At 43.0% G+C, this 17,737-nt stretch overlaps 1 protein-coding gene across 1 annotated transcript in view; it reads left to right on the forward strand.

Annotated features, from left to right (window-relative positions):
• Positions 1–17,737, forward strand: part of LOC141056087 (ovostatin-like) — a 157,833-nt gene that overhangs the window by 85,374 nt on the left and 54,722 nt on the right. The window contains exons 24-26 of the mRNA XM_073552746.1: positions 1,274–1,355; positions 1,872–2,025; positions 12,765–12,842. Of these exons, the coding sequence (XP_073408847.1) occupies positions 1,274–1,355; positions 1,872–2,025; positions 12,765–12,842 (314 nt within the window). The remainder of the gene's footprint in view (positions 1–1,273; positions 1,356–1,871; positions 2,026–12,764; positions 12,843–17,737) is intronic.

Below are 17,737 nucleotides of genomic sequence, written 5' to 3' on the forward strand. Positions count from 1 at the left end.
TCCTTTCTAGCACTAATCTGAAGTACTTGTCATTATGGATTACACTCAAGTTCCTCTTTCTTGCTCTCTCTTAGAACTCCACTCGCATGGCAGGCAGCTGTAGCCCTCACTGTCTGACCCACACACCTTGCTGCTGTGCTGTCGAGTCTTAGGTGGGAATAAAGTGGTCACAACTTCTATTCCTCCGGTTTCTGTTGTAGGATCTCTAGTATCACACACAGTCTCAGACGCCGGGGTCCGGTCAATGCGCTTCAACTTAGGGGTGAGCTTGACTCCAGCTCAGTCCTCCCCAGCTCATCTCCACACATCCACACTTCTCCCTCTCTCTGCACCAACTCCCTAACTTCCTATTCCTGACCACAGAGAGCAGCTCCTCAGCAGTTAGGTTCAGAGCTCCCTCTGCTGGCCTGGAGTAGGAACTGTGCTGTGTGCTGGATTTACCTGATAGAGAGACACTTTCATTGCTTCCAAGCATGACATCACACTCCCTAGGAGGGAGGTAATGCCACTTTGGCGACCGTACTCCTGGGGGCGCCACACAGACATACAGTACTTTCAGCATGAGACATCTAGCTTAGAGGTTTCAGTCTGTCAACGAGGGCACAATCTTGACAATTTCAGTATCTAAACTAAATTTGTACACAACCTTTGGTAGTTATTCAACAGAAATAAGACATGGAGCTTAGTGGTTACACATCAGGGTTGAGGCACAGAGCTTTGCCGTTGCACATCAGAATTGTGACAAATCTTGGAAGTTGCACTTCAGAGGTGGTTGCAAATTTAGATTGAACCACAGAACTGGGCATTTATACATCAGAGTTGAGACACAGAGCTTAGTGGTTGCTCATCAGAGTTGAGGCACAAAGATTGGTGGTTACACATCAGAGTCAAGGCACCGTGTGTGGAGGTTACATTTCAGAAATGAGCAATGAGTTGGATCTGTTCATCTCGAGCGCTCGCTACTGACCAGAGTCACTATTCTCTGCTGGGTCCTCTCGATCCGATAACTATCTAGCTGTTACTGATCACTGGTTCTTGTACACTATAGCAATCCCCATGCTCAGGGTGATGACAATCTTACCCCTTTAGATATTTGGATTTTAAAATATTTAATCGACGGAGAAATCTTGAGAAAATGTTATAACCTTGCTAATAGGACCACACAACTCCTACCCAATACTACTTCTCCACCATTACATGCATGCTTTTGGGAAATCAATCCTCATCCCTCCAAATTACAACTCTGATGCTGGTAATTTTTGTTTTCTTTCAGGTTATGCTCGTCAGCTCAAATACAGGCTTTGGTCAGGAGCTTACAGTTTATTTAGCGGAGTGTATAAGGAACCAAATTCATGGTAAGTCCCACTTGACTCTTCTGTTGCGGGGAGCTAAATTTTTAGATGTTATTTTTAGGTGGTATGATAGATGTTGTTTAATGTCTGATTTAGAAAATCCATACATCAATACCTTATTAAGGTATTTTGAGTTCCGTTCAGGATTTGCACACAAGGGCTGAGTTTTTGCAGGAGAAACTGAATGGATTTTTGGAATGGGGGTTAATTCAACTTTTCAATTTTAGAATTTATTAAATGTTTTTGTTTGCATTTATTTTTTGCCCAAGAGGACTGGAACATATATGGCAATGCTTTAATATTGTAGTATATGGTGCAATTAATCGCCTATGAAGCCCAGCTATTGTGTATTGATACAGTATGTTTCTCTTTTCATGCCTTTAGTATAAAGCAAACATCTGATATTGCAGATGAATTGAAAGCTGCTTTATTCAAAGCACCATTGAACTTGGCTGTTTTACCGGGGACCTAATGCATAACAACAAGTGTGGTGACTGGTTCACATCTTCTCCATTGCAGGTTGACCGTTAATGTCTTCAAGACGTTCGCAGAATGCAAGAAATACATTTACATAGATGACACAATCCAACAACAAACACTCATCTGGCTTTCAAACCTACAGCAACTGGACAGCGGCTGCTTTAGAGCCATCGGCGATCCCGTTATGACATGGGTACAAGTTCCAGTTGACTTCCACATTTAGGGAATAAATTAAGCGTGCACTTTCCGTTCACTTGAGTTGCGTTCAGAAGTAATGCAATAATATAGTGTGCTTCTGCACAAAAAATGAAGAAAATGATTTCTAAGGCAAAAAATATTTCATTCTTAAACAGATATACAGTGGGGCAAAAAAGTATTTAGTCAGTCAGCAATAGTGCAAGTTCCACCACTTAAAAAGATGAGAGGCGTCTGTAATTTACATCATAGGTAGACCTCAACTATGGGAGACAAACTGAGAAAAAAAAATCCAGAAAATCACATTGTCTGTTTTTTTTTCATTTTATTTGCATATTATGGTGGAAAATAAGTATTTGGTCAGAAACAAGCAATCAAGATTTCTGGCTCTCACAGACCTGTAACTTCTTCTTTAAGAGTCTCCTCTTTCCTCCACTCATTACCTGTAGTAATGGCACCTGTTTAAACTTGTTATCAGTATAAAAAGACACCTGTGCACACCCTCAAACAGTCTGACTCCAAACTCCACTATGGTGAAGACCAAAGAGCTGTCAAAGGACACCAGAAACAAAATTGTAGCCCTGCACCAGGCTGGGAAGACTGAATCTGCAATAGCCAACCAGCTTGGAGTGAAGAAATCAACTGTGGGAGCAATAATTAGAAAATGGAAGACATACAAGACCACTGATAATCTCCCTCGATCTGGTGCTCCACGCAAAATCCCACCCCGTGGGGTCAGAATGATCACAAGAACGGTGAGCAAAAATCCCAGAACCACGCGGGGGGACCTAGTGAATGAACTGCAGAGAGCTGGGACCAATGTAACAAGGCCTACCATAAGTAACACACTACGCCACCATGGACTCAGATCCTGCAGTGCCAGACGTGTCCCACTGCTTAAGCCTGTACATGTCCGGGCCCGTCTGAAGTTTGCTAGAGAGCATTTGGATGATCCAGAGGAGTTTTGGGAGAATGTCCTATGGTCTGATGAAACCAAACTGGAACTGTTTGGTAGAAACACAACTTGTCGTGTTTGGAGGAAAAAGAATACTGAGTTGCATCCATCAAACACCATACCTACTGTAAAGCATGGTGGTGGAAACATCATGCTTTGGGGCTGTTTCTCTGCAAAGGGGCCAGGACGACTGATCCGGGTACATGAAAGAATGAATGGGGCCATGCATCGTGAGATTTTGAGTGCAAACCTCCTTCCATCAGCAAGGGTATTGAAGATGAAACGTGGCTGGGTCTTTCAACATGACAATGATCCAAAGCACACCGCCAGGGCAACGAAGGAGTGGCTTCGTAAGAATCATTTCAAGGTCCTGGAGTGGCCTAGCCAGTCTCCAGATCTCAACCCTATAGAAAACCTTTGGAGGGAGTTGAAAGTCCGTGTTGCCAAGCGAAAAGCCAAAAACATCACTGCTCTAGAGGAGATCTGCATGGAGGAATGGGCCAACATACCAACAACAGTGTGTGGCAACCTTGTGAAGACTTACAGAAAACGTTTGACCTCTGTCATTGCCAACAAAGGATATATCACAAAGTATTAAGATGAAATTTTGTTTCTGACCAAATACTTATTTTCCACCATAATATGCAAATAAAATGAAAAAAAAACAGACAATGTGATTTTCTGGATTTTTTTTTCTCAGTTTGTCTCCCATAGTTGAGGTCTACCTATGATGTAAATTACAGACGCCTCTCATCTTTTTAAGTGGTGGAACTTGCACTATTGCTGACTGACTAAATGCTTTTTTGCCCCACTGTATCAGCCCAGCCAACATTTTGATCTTACCAGTCTTTATCAAGGGAATCTGAATATTAACCCCTTTCTGACATCCGACGTACTATCCCGTCCATGGGACCCGGGCCCCTATGCCCATGGACAGGATAGTACGTCTACCGCGATCAGCGGTGCCCACGTGGTGAGCGCCGCTGATCGCGGCCGGGTGTCAGCTGATTATCACAGCTGACACCCGGCACAATGTGTCAGGGGCGGTCACGGACCGCCCCCGACACGTTAACCCCTTGCACACCGCGATCAAACATGATCGCGGTGTACCGGGAGTTAAAGGGAAGCATCGGCAGGGAGGGGGCTCCCTCCGTGCTTCCCTGAGCCCCCCACGGCAGCGCAATGTGCAGCGCTGCTGCAGGGGGCTCCTTTCCTGCAGGCCCCCGAATCCAAGATGGCGACAGGGGGCCTTCGGGGGCCTGCAGGAAGCTGGCTTCCTCAGTGCCTGCAAAGCGCAGGTATGAGGAAGCCTTCTGCACTGCCTGTGACAGATTGCTGATCTGTCACAGTGATCTGTGATGTGACAGATCAGCGATCTGTCACAGGACAGTGATGCCCCACCTGGGACAATGTAATAAAGTTAAAAAAAAAAAAAAGTGTTAACATAATTAAAAAAAAAATCGCCAAATAAATTAGAAAAAAAAAAAAAAAATATTCCCCCAATAAATCCATTTTTTGGAAATAAAAAAAAAAAAAAACAATAAAAGTACACATATTAGGTATCGCCGCATCCGTAACGACCCGCCCTATAAACTGTCCTATTAGTTAACCTTTAGTGAACCCCTTAAAAAATAAAAATAAAAAACGAAGCAAAAAATAATGATTTATTATCAAACCGCCAAACAAAAAGTGTAATAACGCACGATCAAAAAGACGCATATAAATATCCATGGTACCGCTGAAAACGTCATCTTGTCCTGCAAAAAACAAGCTGCCATACAGCATCATCAGCGAAAAAATAAAAAAGTTATAGCTCGCAGAATAAAGCGATGCAAAAATAATTATTTTTTATATAAAATAGTTTTCATTGCATAAAACCGACAAAACATAAAAAAACGACCTAAATGAGGTATCACTGTAACTGTACTGACCCGAAGAATAAAACCGCTTTATCAATTTTACCGCACGCGGAACGGTGTAAGCGCACCCCCCCAAAAGAAATTCATGAAACGCTGGTTTTTGTTCATTCTGCGTCCCAAAAATCGGAATAAAAAGCGATCAAAAGATGTCACGTGCCCGAAAATGGTACCAATAAAAACGTCAACTTGTCCCGCAAAAAATAAGACCTCACATGACTCGGTGGGTCAAAATACGGAAAAATTATAGCTCTCAATATGTGGTGATGCAAAAACTATTTTTACAATAAAAAGCGTCTTTTAGCGTGCGACAGCTGCCAAATATAAAAACCGCCATAAATAGTAAATCAAACCCCCCGTTATCACCCCCTTAGTTAGGGAAAAATAATAAAATAAAAAAATGTATTTATTTCCATTTTTCCATTAGGGCTAGGGTTAGGGCCAGGGTTAGGGCTAGGGTTAGGGTAGGGTTAGGGCTAGGGTTAGGGCTAGGGCTAGGGTTAGGGCTAGGGCTGAGATTAGGGATAGGGGTGTGTTGGGGTTCGGACTGGAGTTAGAATTGGGGGTTTCCACTGTTTGGGCACATCAGGGGCTCTCCAAATGCAACATGGCGTCTGATCTCAATTCCAGCCAATTCTGAGTTGAAAAAGTCAAATGGTGCTCCTTCCCTTCCAAGCTCTGCCATGCGCCCAAACAGTGTTTTACCCCCACATGTAGGGTATCAGCCTACTCAGGACAAATTTCAAAACAATTTTTGGGGTCCAATTTCTCCTGTTACCCTTAGGAAAATAAAAAATTGGGGGCAAAAATATCATTTTTGTGGAAAAAAATGATTTTTTTATTTTCACGTCCGAGCGTTATAAACTTCTGTGAAGCACTTGGGGGTTCAAAGTGCTCACCACACATCTAGATAAGTGCCTTAGGGGGTCTCGTTTCCAAAATGGGGTCATTGTGGGGGTTTCCACTGTTTAGGTACATTAGGGGCTCTCCAAAGGCAACATGACACCCGCAGACCATTCCATCAAAGTCTGCATTCCAAAACGTCACTACTTCCCTTCCAAGCCCTGACGTGTGTCCATACAGTAGTTTTCTCCCACATATGGGGTGTCAGCGTACTCAGGACAAATTGGACAACAACTTTTGGGGTTCAATTTCTCCTGTTACCCTTGGGAAAATAAAAAAATTGGGGACTAATTGATCATGTTTGTGGAAAAAATACGATTTTTTTTATTTTCATGCCCGGGCATTATAAACTTCTGTGAAGGCTTTGGGGGTTCAAAGTGCTTACCACACATCTAGATAAGTTCCTTAGGGGGTCTCGTTTCCAAAATGGGGTCATTTGTGGGGGTTTCCACTGTTTAGGTACATTAGGGGCTCTCCAAAGGCAACATGACACCCGCAGACCATTCCATCAAAGTCTGCATTCCAAAACGTGACTACTTCCCTTCCAAGCCCCGACGTGTGCCCATACAGTAGTTTTCTCCCACATATGGGGTATCAGCATACTCAGGACAAATTGGACAACAACTATTGGGGTCCAATTTCTCCTGGTACCCTTGGGAAAATAAAAAATGGTGACTAAAAGATCATGTTTGTGGAAAAAATATGAATTTTTTATTTTCACGCCCGGGCGTTATAAACTTCTGTGAAGCACTGGGGGGTTCAAAGTGCTCACCACACATCTAGATAAGTTCCTTGGGGGGTCTAGTTTTCAAAATGGTGTCATTTGTGGGAGGTTTCCACTGTTTAGGTACATTAGGGGCTCTCCAAAGGCAACATGTCACCCGCAGACCATTCCATCAAAGTCTGCATTCCAAAACGTCACTACTTCCCTTCCGAGCCCCGACGTGTGCCCATACAGTAATTTTCTCCCACATATGGGGTATCAGCATACTCAGGACAAATTGGACAACAACTTTTGGGGTCCAATTTCTCCTGGTACCCTTGGGAAAATAAAAAAATGGTGACTAAAAGATCATGTTTGTGGAAAAAATACGAATTTTTTATTTTCATGCCCGGGCGTTATAAACTTCTGTGAAGCACTGGGGGGTTCAAAGTGCTCACCACACATCTAGATAAGTTCCTTGGGGGGTCTAGTTTACAAAATGGTGTCATTTGTGGGGGGGGGTTCCACTGTTTAGGTACATCAGGGGTTTTCCAATCGCGACATGGTGTCCGATCTCAATTCCAGCCAAAAACGTCAAATGGCGCTGCTTCCCTTCCGAGCTCTGCCATGCGCCCAAATAGTGGTTTACCCCCACATGTGGGGTATCAGCGTTCTCAGGACAAATTGCACAATAACTTTTAGGGTCCTGTTACCCTTGGAAAAATAAGAATTGAGGGTGAAAAGATCATTTTTGTGGAAAAAATATGATTTTTTAATTGTATGGCTTTATGTTATAAACTTCTGTGAAGCCCATGGGGGTTCAAAGTTCTCACCACACATCTAGATAAGTTCCTTAGGGGGTCTAGTTTCCAAAATGGTGTAATTTGTGGGGGGTTTCCACTGTTTTGGTACATCAGGGGTTTTCCAATCGCAACATGATGTCCGATCTCAATTCCAGCCAAAAACGTCAAATGGCGCTGCTTCTCTTCCGAGCTCTGCCATGCACCCAAATAGTGGTTTACCCCCACATGTGGGGTATCAGTGTACTCAGGACAAATTGCACAATAACTTTTAGGGTCCTGTTACCCTTGGGAAAATAACAATTGGGGTGAAAAGATCATTTTTGTGGAAAAAATATGATTTTTTAATTGTACCGCTGTACGTTATAAACTTCTGTAAAGCCCTTGTGGGTTCAAAGTTCTCACCACATATCTAGATAAGTTCCTTGGGGGGTCTAGTTTCCAAAATGGGGTCACTTGTAGGGGGTTTCCACTGTTTAGGTACATCAGGGACTCTCCAAACGTGACATGGCGTCCAATCTGAATTCCAGCCAATTTTGCATTGAAAAAGTCAAACGGCGCTCCTTCCATTCTGAGCTCTGCCATGCGCCGAAACAGTCGTTCCCCCCCACATATCAGGTATCAGCGTACTCAGGACAAATTGCACAATAACTTTTGCAGTCCAATTTCTCCTGTTACCCTTGGTAAAATAAAAAAAATTGAACCTGAAGTATTTTTTTTATGAAAAAAAGTTAGATGTTCATTTTTTTTTAAATATTCAAAAAAAATCCTGTGACGCACCTAAAGGGTTAATAAACTTCTTGAATGTGGTTTTGAGCACCTTAAGGGGTGCAGTTTTTAGAATGGTGTCACTTTTGGGTATTTTCTATCATATAGACCCCTCAAAGTGGCTTCAAATGTGATGTGGTCCTAAAAATAAAATGGTGTTGTAAAAATGAGAAATCGCTGGTCAACTTTTAACCCTTATAACTTCCTAACAAAAAAAAATTTTGGTTCCAAAATTGTGCTGATGTAAAGTAAACATATGGGAAATGTTAGTTATCAAGTTTATTGTGTGCCGTATCTCTGTGATTTAAGGGCATAAAAATTCAAAGTTGGAAAATTGCGAAATGTTCAAAATTTTCGCCAAATTTCCATTTTTCTCACAAATAAACGCAAGTTATTTGAATGAAATTTTACCACTAACATGAAGTACAATATGTCACGAGAAAACAGTGTCAGAATCACCAGGATCCATGGAAGCGTTCCAGAGTTATGACCTCATAAAGGTACAGTGGTCAGAATTGTAAAAATTGGCCCGGTCATGAACGTGCAAACCACCCTTGGGGGTGAAGGGGTTAAACAGAAAAGAAAAAGAAAGATAGGAAGCAGAAGAGCTTGGCAATCTGTTGCAAGTATAACTAAAGCAGTAGAGACTCCCATAGGTGAGAAAAGAATCAAGGATAAAGCAGAAAAGTGCACTAAAGTCATCACCCATGAGACATGACAGCGAGTAACCTATGGAGTGTCCTTCTCAGAACGACGTTCCCTAGGTTGCAGTAGAGAATCGGTGGACATCGTGGGAATGCCAAGGATTACGTCAGACCTGCAGGAATTATTTTTTAATAATAAATGGGTTAACCAGGGAATGTGTTGGGGAGTCTTTATTCAAATAAACTTTTTTTCCCTGTGTCCTTCTATTTAAATATGGGGTTAGTGATGGGGGTGTCTGATTGATACCTCTCCATTACTAAACCCAAGGTTTAATGTCAACATCAGCTGCTGGCATCAACCCCATAATCTCATTATCGCAATTGCTACCGAACCAGGGTAATCGGGAAGAGCCGATGCTAAGTGCCAGAATTGGTGCGTCTAATGGATGCACCATTTCTGGGGTGGCTGAGGAATGGTCTTATTAAGTTGGGAATGGGCCAATATACATTGACATTGTCTGCTTTCCCTTGGCTGGCTGTTAAAAATAGAAGGGACCCCAAGTCATTTTTTTTTTTAATTATTTATTTCTTTTACAGGCCGGATCATGTAGTGTGCCAGTCAATGACAGCCATTCAACAAATTTTATTCGGCACCGGAACTCCGAACACTAGCACAGACTTCTGGGAGAAGTCTGTGTTAGGAGTTTAGCACAAGACAGTAGTTATCTGGTCCGAACTCTGAACTATACAGTTAACATACGCTCATCTCAAGTATCCACCTTTTTTGCTATGAAGCCCCTAAAAATTTCTGGTGTAAGCAATTACCTTCATAAGTCACATGCTTAGTGACAATACGTCCACCTGTGTGCAAGCTAAGTGTCACATGGTCTCTCAGTATATACACACCTTTTCTGAAGGCCACAGAGGCGGCAACACTATTAAGCAAGAGGCGCCACTAATCAAAGACCATGAAGACTAAGGAGATCTCCAAACAGTCAGGACAAAGTTGTTGAGAAGTATAAGTAAGGGATGGGTTATAAAAAAAAGAATAGCAGCAAACTTGAAAATCCAGCATCCACAGGAAATAAGGTAAGTATGTTAAAGGGGATCTGTCACCCTTTTTATCTCCTATTAGCTGCCGGCATAGACATCGGGGGCTTATCTACAGCATTCTGTAATGCTGTAGATAAGCCCCCGATGTAACCTGAAAGAGAAGAAAAACACGCTATATTATACTCACCGAGGTGGGCGGTCCGGTCCGATGGGTGTCGCCGTCCCGTCCGGCTCCTCCCTTCTTCATGCGATGACGTCCTCTTCTCCCGTCCTGTAATGGCTCCGGCGCAGGCGCATTGCTCTGCCCTGTTAAGGGCAGAGCAGAATTCTGCAGTGCGCAGGCGCCAGACCTCTCCCGACGCCTGCGCACTGCAGGACTCTGCTCTGCCCTCAACAGGGCAGAGCAATGCGCCTGCACCGGAGCCATTACAGGACGGGAGAAGAGGACGTCATCGCATGAAGAAGGGAGGAGCCGGACGGGACGGCGACACCCATCGGACCGGACAGCCCACCTCGGTGAGTATAATATAACGTGTTTTTCTTCTCTTTCAGGTTACATCGGAGGCTTATCTACAGCATTACAGAATACTGTAGATAAGCCCCCGATGTCTATGCCAGCAGCTGCAAAGCCAAAAAAAGGTGCCAGATTCCCTTTAAAACATTATTTTATTGGCGACCATTATAAACAAGGGAGTATAAATAAAAAAAGACATATAGAATGGAAGATTGGACACAGGTCTATGCTTTTCGAGCACCTGCTCTTAGTCCTGACTCCTGATAGCTTAATGTGTCCATAGTTCAGTGTTATATAGGAGATTAAACTGGGAAAAACCAATGAGAAGAAGGGAATACACCATGGAATTAATGATCACTAATGAGAAAGGGGAGAAACCCTTTGCAAGAAAGAAAAATACTGCAATGTGAATAGATTCATGGACATAGCAATAAAGAGCGGTTTCTTGAAACACATAGATCTGTGTCCGATCTTCCATTCTGTATGTCTTTTTTAAAAAATTTTTACTCCCTTGTTTTTAATGGTCACCAATAAATTAATGTTTTAACAAACTTACCTTATTTCCTGTGGATGCTGGATTTCCCTGTTTGCTGCTCTACTATCCACCCAGAAACTGGTCTGAAGTCTCCGTGTACCGCACTTTATATCAACGCATTTTCCAGAACTTGGTGAGCTGATATAACTCCTTTTTTCCTCTTGACTGCAAAATAAATTCCCAGTCTCTGATGATTCCCTGAAGCACCATCAAATTCATTATCATCAAATGGAGTGAACATGGTAACACAACAAACCTGCCAAGAGAGGGCATCCCGCCAAAACTCTCAGCGCGGGCAAGGATGGTAATAATCAGAGAAGAAACACAGAGACCAAAGGTAACCCTGAAACCTCTGCAGAGCTCCCAAGCAGAGACTGGAGTATCTGTCCATACGACCACAATAAGCAGTACACTCCATAGAGAAGGCTTTTATGGGAGAGTGGCCTGAGAAAAGTCTTTACTTACATACAAAAATTGTAAAGCTCGTTTTGAGTTTGCCAAAAAAAACATGTGGGAGACTCTCCAAATGTATAAAGGAAGGTGTTGTGCTCAAATGAGACAAAAATGTAACTTTTTGGCCAACAAGGTATATGCTTTTTCTGGCGCCAAATCAACGCAGATCATCACTCCAAGAACACCATTCCCACAGTGAAACATATTGGTGGCAGCATCATGTTGAGGATAAATACTAGGAAAAATACACACTGGGCAAAGCAGTAGTATATGCTGGATCATAATGTATGTAGTATCAAAAGGTAAATTTAGTATTAGATACACATATACATATCATGTTGAGGATGTTTTTCAGTACCAGGGACAGGGATAATGGTCTAAGTTGAGGAGAAGGTGGATGGTGCGAAATACAGGGATATCCTCGAGCAAAACCTGTTTCAGTCTGTCAGAGATTTGAGACTGTGACGGAGGTTCACCTTCCAACTAGACAATGTCGCAAAGCATACTGCTCAAGCAACACTTGAGTGGTTTAGGGAAAACATGTAAATGTTTTGGAGTGGTCGAGTCAAAACCCAGACCTTAATCCAATTGAGAATCTGTGGTTAGACTTGAAGATTGCTGTTCACCTGAGGAAACCATCTAACTTCAAGGAGCTGGAGCAGTTTTGCTTTGACAAATGGACAAAAATCCCAATTCCAAGGTGTGGAAAGCTCATAGAGACGTATCCAAAGTGACTTGCAGCTGTAATTGCTGCAAAAAGAGGCTCTACAAAGTACTGACTTTTGGGGGGGTGAATAGTTATGCATACTGAAGTTTTCAGTTATTCTGTACCATTTGTTGAAAACCAAATGTCCACAGCTAAAGGCAAGTTTCTTTTACATGATGTAAACCCACAGAAAAACTGCTGTGATGCGGCCAGAATGTATTGGTGGGCAGTGTGCCTTCATGAAAGCCGGGAGAATTCAAAGGTTTCCAAGAGATGCCGAAGAGAGTAAAATATAGCGATTTAGCACCAGTGCTGTGTGATCGCATAATGAAAATGCATGTAATGTGTGATGAATTAAGATAAGACTCAGGGCCAAGAAAAATTATGGGTATAACTGTTAAAGAATGTAACAGATTATATTAAAAAAAGGAACAGAAAATGTTTACATAAGAAAAATAAAGAAAATATAGGAAAGTTGAGAAAACAAAATAAAAAACATGAAAAAAATAAGAAAAAAATAAGTCTAAGAAAAAAACTAAATAAGAAATAGAAGAAAATAAGAAAAAAAAAGGAAAATATGAAAAATATAAGGGAAAAATAAATGACTGCCGTATTGATTCAGCCACGTGTGGGATATAGATTACAGTGTTTGAAACAAGTCTTAGAACTTTCCTCTTCTGTCACATTTTTATTTAATTTAGCCTTTTGAAGTGAATAATCAATCTTTAATTGTACATAAAATGTATCACTGTGTATCTAATAAAACTCTTTCTTTTAAATTGCACAGAGAGAAGCATCGGATAATGATGTCACCTTTACAGCCTTCTTTTCCATCGCTTGCCTGGAGTCTAATTACAGTCTTGGGGTAATTCAGACTTTTTTTCTTTATTTTTTTGGTAGTTTACCTCCACTTTATGATATATGCCAATATTAAAATGTTACTTACCTCCTATTACCTCCTGGGAATCCTTATGAAGTAAACGAAAATTAAATAAAAAATAATATTTAACATATAAAATTAGGGAAAAAAAACTCCTAATTTAGTAATAAAGACTGTGACCCTTTAAGAGAGGTGCATCATCAATCTTACATCATACTGAATAATATAATAACATAATAAATAATGTAATGAAGATAATAAAATAATATACCGTAGGAACAATTACAGATGGATTCCTGTATAATATAGAGTAGGAGGAAATGGAGGCCAGGAGCAGCAGCAGAGGTAAACCCTACAGCCTTCTCTTCACCAGATTTTGGGTTCACGCCGATAAAATCAAAGTAAAACTTGCACCCCGGTAATAATGAAGAAAGTTATTTAATAATGACATATTTGAGAAAAGGCTTAGACCCTGATTCATCAAAACTGCTTGTGGACAAGCTGAAGTCAGAGGCACCTCTTCATTCATTCCTCTTGAAAACAGGCAAGTGCCTGTGTGAGCCTCGTCATAAATCATCAGACCCTTTCTTCCAACCTGTCCCAAAATGGGCTTTGATTGGAGAAATTAAAGTGAAAATGTCAAAAGTGGCACATTTTTGGCGGCTCTGCTTTACAAAGTAATTGTCACAGTGTGACTGTGGAATAGCAAATGGGCTCCTACACAATTCCTCAGTCTAGAGGTCCCTAGCTATCTCCCTGTCCCCAGGATTACCCCTAATGGTGAGAACGCCTGGATCTCATTCTTGTCTATGTTACTGAGTAGCACTAATCTGTTAAGTGTATGGGGAGAACACAAACAGGGCAAAACAAAAGCACAGTCACACAGCATTTTCACAAGGAAAAACACTAAGGAACAAAAGTGTAAAGCCAAAATAACATGAAGAAACCAAGGGAAAAGGAAAGGTTTCACAAAACAACGCTCGGAACTACTTTGGAAAAACCAGTGCCACCTACAAACCAGGATCTCCAGAACCAGGATAGACTATCTATAGCTGGCATTACCTGCATAGCAAAGCCAGCATATACTGTATACTGTAGAAGGAGAGCAGATATGACTGGTTCTCCCACAGCATGTGATCAAAGGAGATTAACAACTCATTCTGCTCTGATCATAGCCATCAATGGAGTTAAAAGAGTGTGAGAATGTGTAGATTCCGCAGACCTTGATTCAGTCATGACAGTTGGTGATACTTGCAAAAGCCTCCTTGTGACAGTAAATTACACCTAAATTCTGGTGTAAGCAGTTTGATAAATCGGGGGTTTATAGTTCAATCTATTGTCACTTCTCACATTGTTAATCGGAATTGATTGGTCCTCTTTAAGGCACATTTTGGGGGGATACACTGAGCTATACCTAGTGCAAGGACAAAGGCAAAGTCCTTGTGTTGTCCTACAGCCTCTTAGACATTGGTCCTGAAAGAACGTATCAATTATGTCCTGAATAGAGTTGAGCGAAACGGGTCGAAAAAATTCAAAAGTCGCCGACTTTTGGCAAAGTCGGGTTTCATGAAACAAAACCCGACCCTAGGATGAGGTCGGCCACGAGGTCGGCGACTTACGCGCCAAAGTCGCGTTTCAAAAGTTTGTTTTGCGCTCTTTTTCAGCCAATCAGGATCCACGGACACTGTGGGCAACGTGATGACATAGGCACGGGTCACCACCATCTTTCAGAAGGGCATGCAAGTGATTGGCTTGCTTTGGTGGGCGTCACAGGGGGTATAAAATGGCGTGCACGCCGACCGCCATCTTACTTCTGCCGATCTCAGTATAGGGAGAGGTTGCTGCTGATTCTGTAGGGAGAGCGTTAGGCAGGGAAGAAGACCAAAAAACTGCTTCTGCTGCTAGCGATTTGGCCTGCACAACACACCAGTCACTGTGTGTGCAGTGCAAGGGGAGGCTATATAGTGGTGTATCAGTGGTGTTGGTTGTTGGGCTGCCTTCTAAGGCTTCCTGACAGGCTGGCATTGCTGTTTACCCACTGCTCCGCAAACTGCTTTTTTAAAAGCAATCCAATCTCCCTTATCCTCTAGTCACTTTGGTCACAGCTGTGCCATCGAGCCTGTCACGTAGCGCTCAGATATTCATTGGGCCTCAAACTGCTTTTTTAAAAGCAATCCCAATTTTTTTTTTTTGTCCTGCTGAGAAGAAAAAAAACTGCTTCTGCTGCTGATAGCAATTTGGCCTGCACAACACACCAGTCACTGTGTGCAGTGCAAGGGGAGGCTATAAAGTGGTGTATCAGTGGTGTTGGTTGTTGGGCTGCCTTTTAAGGCTTCCTGACAGGCTGGCATTGCTGTTTACCCACTGCTCCGCAAACTGCTTTTTTAAAAGCAATCCAATCTCCCTTATCCTCTAGTCACTTAGGTCACAGCTGTGCCATCGAGCTTGTCACATAGCGCTCAGATATTCATTGGGCCTCACACGAATCCAAAAGTGTCCAGTGTCCAAAAGTGTGTGCAGAGATTCAAACTCTCACTTATCCTCTAGTCACTTAGGTCACAGCTGTGCCATCGAGCTTGTCACATAGCGCTCAGATATTCATTGGGCCTCACACAATCCAAAAGTGTCCAGTGTCCAAAAGTGTGTGCAGAGATTCAAAATCTCACTTATTCTCTAGTCACTTAGGTCACAGCTGTGCCATCGAGCCTGTCACATAGCGCTCAGATATTCATTGGGCCTCACACAATCCAAAAGTGTCCAGTGTCCAAAAGTGTGTGCAGAGATTCAAACTCTCACTTATCCTCTAGTCACTTAGGTCACAGCTGTGCCATCGAGCTTGTCATATAGCGCTCAGATATTCATTGGGCCTCACACAATCCAAAAGTGTCCAGTGTCCAAAAGTGTGTGCAGAGATTCAAAATCTCACTTATTCTCTAGTCACTTAGGTCACAGCTGTGCCATCGAGCCTGTCACATAGCGCTCAGATATTCATTGGGCCTCACACAATCCAAAAGTGTCCAGTGTCCAAAAGTGTGTGCAGAGATTCAAAATCTCACTTATTCTCTAGTCACTTAGGTCACAGCTGTGCCATCGAGCCTGTCACATAGCGCTCAGATATCAGTGGGCCTCACACAATCCAAAAGTGTCCAGTGTCCAAAAGTGTGTGCAGAGATTCAAAATCTCACTTATTCTCTAGTCACTTAGGTCACAGCTGTGCCATCGAGCCTGTCACATAGCGCTCAGATATCAGTGGGCCTCACACAATCCAAAAGTGTCCAGTGTCCAAAAGTGTGTGCAGAAATTCAAAATCTCCCCTGTCCTATAGACACCTTGTTTTACATACTATATAGTTTGTTGGATTTTGTCTACATTTCTACCAAAAATGAGGAAGGCTGGTGGAAGAGGCCGTGGAATTGGGCGGGGGTTGGCAGCTGGTAATGATGGTGTTGGTGGTGGATCTGATGGTAGTGGCAAGAGCAAAATAGGACCGAATGCAGGAGGTGTTGAGCCTGCGTCATCGTCTGGCTACATAAGGCCTCGAATGCTTAGTTTTCTAGGAGTTGGCAAACCGCTTTTAAAGCCAGAGCATCAGGAAAAAGTTTTGTCTTACATTGCTGACTCAGCCTCCAGCTCTATCGCCTCCTCTTCTTCAGTTGTAAAAAGTAAAAGCACTGAGTCGTCATTGGAGGCTCATGTTCATGAACCACACCTTTCCTTGTGTCCTTCACCCCAACCAAGATTGAAGGATGACGCAGGCCATACTACTGATTACTCCATGGAGCTGTTTTCACATACCATGCCTGGATTATCAAGTGAAATGGTGAATTACCCAGGCCAAGATGAATCTGACATGGAGTGCACTGATGCACAGCCGCTGATGGATGATTCTGCTGGTACATTCACTCAGAGCACTACATTGTCCTCGCAGTGTACAGAGCCAGATTCTGACCCTGATGAGACTCAGGTGCCCCTTCCCGCACACTATACCACCATACACGGTGACACAGAGGAAGGTGCACATGACATAGAAGAGGAGGTGATGGATGACCCAGTTGTTGACCCAGATTGGCATCCATTGGGGGAAGAGGGTGCTGCTTCCAATAGCTCAGATGAGGAGCATCCACAGCAGACATCGACATCGCAACAGCTGTTATCTGGCAGGCCCGGAGCACTCCAAAGACAGGTTCCAAACATCAAAAGAGTTGCTGGACAGCTTGTCCAGAGGGTCAAAAGATCACAGCGTGCTAGGCCGCAAAATGTCTGCCAAAGTAGGAAGAGTGCAGTGTGGCACTTTTTTGAACAAAATCCTCATGATCAGGCCAAGGTTATCTGTAAGAAGTGCGCAAAGACCTTTAGCCGAGGGAAAAATCTGAAAAATTTGAATACCAGTTGCATGCTTAGACATTTAACCAGCATGCACTTGCAAGCGTGGACACAACACCAAACCTCAAGTGCCACATGTGCAACTGATCACAACGAAGGTAGTCAGCAACGCTACATTGTTTCCCCCACTGTAAGCCCACCGGTTAGCACAGCAGCAAATGTTGAGGTGTCGTTGCAAGGCCACAGCAGTCCGGGAATCCCACTGTTATATCAACGAAAGACTGATTCTAGGCCATCAGCAAGAACACCAACTCCATCACCATCATCAACCCTCTCTCAGTCCGCCCTGTCCACCGCTACTTCCACCATATGCAGCTCTCAAGTCCAGCTCACCCTCCCAGACACTATGAGTAGGTCAAGAAAGTACTCAGTCTCTCATCCGCGTACACTGGGTTTGAACGCCCACATTGCCAAACTAATCTCGTTTGAGATGATGCCCTTTCGGTTGGTGGAAAGCACAGCTTTCCGCGAACTCATGGCCTATGCAGTACCACGCT

The sequence above is a fragment of the Dendrobates tinctorius genome, unplaced genomic scaffold (genome assembly GCF_039654945.1).
Source record: "Dendrobates tinctorius isolate UK_male_01 unplaced genomic scaffold, ASM3965494v1 ptg000196l, whole genome shotgun sequence".
Taxonomy (NCBI): Eukaryota; Metazoa; Chordata; class Amphibia; order Anura; family Dendrobatidae; genus Dendrobates; species Dendrobates tinctorius.